Raw genomic sequence first — 4,265 nt, 5'->3', positions numbered from 1 at the left:
GAACAATAGACAATTACCATGAACAAAGAAATATAATAATAACCATTTATTATTGCCTCTAGGGCATATTTCCAACAATGACGAATCTCGAGATCCGACCACCCAGCCACAGGCCGGCCACCTCTGACGGAAGAGATGACCAGCACCACCGGCTGCACCGGTCAGAACAGATCTAACCGGAGGTGCCGCCGACGCGACCACCAGGCCCTCCACGCCTCCACCGCCGATCCAAAGGCAGATGGCGCGTCGCCGCCGCCGCCGACCGCATCGCCGCCGCTGCCCAAACAGGGCAGGCCGCCGCGCACGCAGCCCGCGCTGCCTCCGACACCGCTGCGCCACATCCATTGCCGTCGCCAACACTGCCACCACAGCCTGCCGCCATTAGGACGCCGGCCGGTTGCCACACCACCGTAGTCCAGATCTGGGCCGTCATGAACCAGATTGGCAAGAGGGAGGAGTGCCTCTGCTGCCGTCATCACACGCACAGGCTATGCTCAGCGCCGACCACCATAGGCAATGGAGAGGAGGGAGAGGAAGGAGTGGTGACCCGGCGGCTAGGGTTGGAGCCCCTCAGTTACCCGCGCGGGGGGCGATGGAGGGGAGGGGAGGGGAGGAGAGAGATGAGCGGGGGACGACAGAGCATCCTTTATCCTAAAAGTGTAAAATCTTCTCCCTATTCCATTTCCTTATTTTTTAAGGAAAATCATTGTTGCTCAGTGTTGAACATGTGTACATGTACGTAGGTCTGGGTTTTGTATGCCGCACCTGTAGTGTCTCTCTCCTTCTGTATTTACTTGTATCTTGGGAGACAAGACACCGGTCGCACCCCTTGTACCTATATATATGTGCCTAGTGCACGATCAATCAATCATCGATGCACCAAATCATTCTCTACATGGTATCTATCGCAAGTCCATCCTCCCGCTTCTGCTAACCCTAGCCGCCGCCGCCTCGGGCCGCCGCCCCACTCCATGCCGCGCCGCCCTCTCCTCCCCACCGCGCCGCCCACCTGCCGCGCCACCCCTCTCCTCCCTTCCGCGCTCCTAACCCCGTCGCGCTGCCCCCTTCCTCAACTCCTCGCCACCATGTCGTCCAACGCCTCCACCTACTCCAACCCCTTCGCCGTCGACCCTGCTGAAATCCGCGACATTAACGTCCACGCACGCGTCCCCGTCGTCCTTGACGCCTCCAACTCCACGTACTTCACGTGGAAGATGTACTTCTCACTGCTCTTCCGCGAGAACAACCTCATGGATCATATGTACGGCACCGTTGACTCCCGCGCTATGATGGACGACGTCGAGTGGACCGCGATCGACACCACCATCATCGGTGGTTCTTCACCACTATCTCCAAGGACCTGTTCCACACAATCGTGAGCACCGGCGACGACGCCCGCGCCATGTGGGTCAAACTGAACGGCCTCTTTACCGACAACAAGCTTTGGCGCCGCGTTTTTTTACAGCAGGAATTTTTTGACTGTCACCAGGATGAACAGTCCATTGATGAATACTGCCGCCGCCTGAAGACATTGGCAGATGAGCTCCGCGACGTTGGCGCCAAGGTTGATGACGACCTCCTCCTCAGCACGCTCACCACCGGCCTCAACGAGGACTTCGGCAACGCCGCCTCCAACCTCACCTTGATGCCGGAGCCCTCCTTTCCCAAGTTCGTGGCGTACTTGCGGTTGGAGGAGCGCCGGATGAAGGGGGTCAAGAAGCGTGTGCAGCATCACGCCCTCGCCGCCGGCACCTCCCGTGGCGCCCCACCACCGGCCGCCCCACCCGCGCCGCGCCAGCAGCTGCCGCCCCCCGCGCCTCCGGGGTACTTCCCCCTGCCCCCCGCGGCCCCCGCCCCTCCCGCTGCCCCCAGCAGCCAGGTGGCGGGCGCCGCGGCAACCGCCGCGGGGGCGGCCGCAAGCAGCAACAGGCGCCGGGGGGGGGGGCAACCCTCCGTGGACGTACGACACCAATCCATGGACTGGCGTCGTCCACGCGTACTCGATGCCGGTCCCTCGGGCTCCCGCTCCGGGCATCCTTGGGCCTCGTCTGGCGAGCCACCAGGCCCTCTTCGCCACGCAGAACACCGCTCCTACAGCGGCTATGGTGCCGCGCCCCCGCCCGCGCCCGCTTATGGAGCCGCGCCCGCCTACGGCGCCGCCGCCGCGCCGGCCTTCGGCGCCGCACCCGCGCCGGCTTACGGCGCTGCTCCCGCGCCGGCCTACGGCGGGTTTTACCCTCCTCAGGTGCCGCCGCTGTGGGACCCGACCCTTCTCGCTGCCCTACACTCCGCCCCGTCACCGAGTTCCTACAATGGCGGTGGAGACTGGTACATGGACTCGGGCACCACTGCTCACATGACTGCTCATCTCGGTAACCTCACGTCTGCAACTCTTATTCATACTCCCACTCGCATCACTGTTGGTAACTGTTCCTCCCTACCCATTACACATGTTGGTCATATGTCATTTCCTTCCACTTCTACTCCCGTTAACATGTCTAATGTTCTTGTGTCTCCTAACTTAGTCACTAATCTAGTTTCTGTTCGTCGTCTTGCTCGTGAGAATCCTATCACTGTTGAATTTGATGATATCGGCTTTTCTGTAAAGGACGCCCGTACACGGATGGTACTCCACTGATGTGACAGCCCGGACGAGCTTTACCTGGTGCACCCCTCCGGCGCCACCACCACCCGTCGTCCCGCCGCCTTCGCCGCTAGTGTCGATCTTTGGCACGCCCGCCTCGGGTCATCCCAACTCCACCATTATGCGTCAGATTCTTCAGAGTTTTTCTTTCTCGTGTAATAAGGTTGACGACCACACTTGTGAGGCTTGCCGTCTCGGCAAGCACGTCCGTCTCTCCCTTTTAGCGAGTCTACAAACATTTCCACCTTTCCGTTTCAGCTATTGCATAGTGATGTTTGGACGTCCCCGGTTGCGAGCAACACGGGCTATTTATACTATTTGGTGATATTGGATGATTTTACTCATTATGTGTGGACATTCCCTCTCCGTCGCAAGTCCGACGCTCTTGCCACACTCACAACCTTTTATTCATATGTCACCACACAGTTCGGTCGTCCTATTCTCGCCTTGCAAACTGACAACGGCAAGGAGTTTGACAACGTCGCCGTCCACAATCTTCTTGCGTCCCATGGCACCATTTTTTGCCTCACCTGTCCCTACACGTCACAGCAGAATGGTAGCACCGAGCGCGTCATTCGCACTCTTAATGACTGTGTCCGCACGTTGCTCTTCCACTCCTACGTGCCTCCTCGGTTCTAGCCGGACGCGCTCGCGACCGCCAGCCTCCTTATTAACATTCGCCCGCGTCGTTCGCACTGGAACTACACTCCTCACCAGCTCCTCTTCGGTGCGGTTCCATCTAATGATGGCCTTCGCATTTTCGGGTGTCTCTGTTATCCTAGCACCGCGTCCACTGCTCCTCACAAACTCGCTCCCCGGTTGCTTCCGTGCATCTTCCTTGGTTATCCTCCCAACACCAAAGGTTACCGGTGCTATGATCCAGTGTCCCACCGCGTTTTCACTTCGCGGCATGTGTACTTTGATGAGCTGGTGTTCCCGTTTCAGCAGGTACCGTCACCCTCGGCATCTCCCGCGGTGCGGTTCGCCCCTGCCTCCTCCTCTGGCGAACCGCCTAGCCGCGCACTGGGCCCGGCCCTGCCCGCGCTCCCCGCGCCGGCGGTCCCTGTCGCCGAGGCCCCCTCGGCCGCCCCCGTCGCCGCGGCTCCCTCAGCGGCCCCTGCCGCGGCCCCCGTCGTGCCCCCCCGGCCGCCCCCGTCGCCGCGGCCTCCTCGACGCCCCCCGCCTCGGCCCCCTTCGCCGCGGTCCCCTCGGCCGCCCCCGTCGTCGCGACCGCACCCCTCACCGGTGTGGTCACTCGGGCTCGGACTGGGACACTTCGTCCTAGCACGCGCTACATGTCTGACAAGTATGCGTGTGCTGCGTCTACCTCGGCACCGTCTCCACTCCCCACCTCCGCTCGCGCAGCCCTTCGGGATCCGAACTGGCTAGCTGCGATGCGTGAGGAGTTTGATGCCCTGCAGCGCAACCGTACGTGGCAGCTTGTCCCGCGGCCTCCCCGTGCCAATGTCATCACTAGCAAGTGGGTCTTCCGCCACAAGACTCGCCCCGACGGCTCTCTCGAGCGCTACAAGGCGCGTTGGGTGGTGCACAGCTTTCGCCAGCGTGCCGGCGTGGACTTCACCGACACCTTCACCCCGGTTGTCAAACCGGGCACGACTCG

The 4,265-nt window shown here is 61.4% G+C and overlaps 1 protein-coding gene across 1 annotated transcript; it reads left to right on the top strand.

Moving 5' to 3' along the window:
- Nucleotides 1–1,402: 1,402 nt before the first annotated feature.
- Nucleotides 1,403–3,283, top strand: LOC141026635 (uncharacterized). The gene is made up of 3 exons (XM_073503474.1): nucleotides 1,403–2,423; nucleotides 2,526–2,626; nucleotides 2,903–3,283. The coding sequence occupies exons 1-3, from the start codon at nucleotides 1,403–1,405 to the stop codon at nucleotides 3,281–3,283; spliced, it is 1,503 nt and encodes a 500-aa protein (XP_073359575.1).
- The last annotated feature ends 982 nt before the right edge of the window (nucleotides 3,284–4,265 follow it).

The sequence above is a fragment of the Aegilops tauschii genome, chromosome 7 (assembly GCF_002575655.3).
Source record: "Aegilops tauschii subsp. strangulata cultivar AL8/78 chromosome 7, Aet v6.0, whole genome shotgun sequence".
Lineage (NCBI taxonomy): Eukaryota > Viridiplantae > Streptophyta > Magnoliopsida > Poales > Poaceae > Aegilops > Aegilops tauschii.
Note: the sequence above shows the minus strand (reverse complement) of the source record. Positions and strands in the feature narration are given on the sequence as shown.

Bases quoted from the DNA above. Each gene is read 5' to 3' on its own strand.
- LOC141026635 (XM_073503474.1), top strand. From the start codon at position 1,403: ATGTGGGTCAAACTGAACGGCCTCTTTACCGACAACAAGCTTTGGCGC. The intron at 2,424-2,525 runs GTAACTGTTCCT...CTCCTAACTTAG, and splicing joins TCCCACTCGCATCACTGTTG to TCACTAATCTAGTTTCTGTT. The intron at 2,627-2,902 runs GTACTCCACTGA...TTTCCGTTTCAG, and splicing joins AGGACGCCCGTACACGGATG to CTATTGCATAGTGATGTTTG.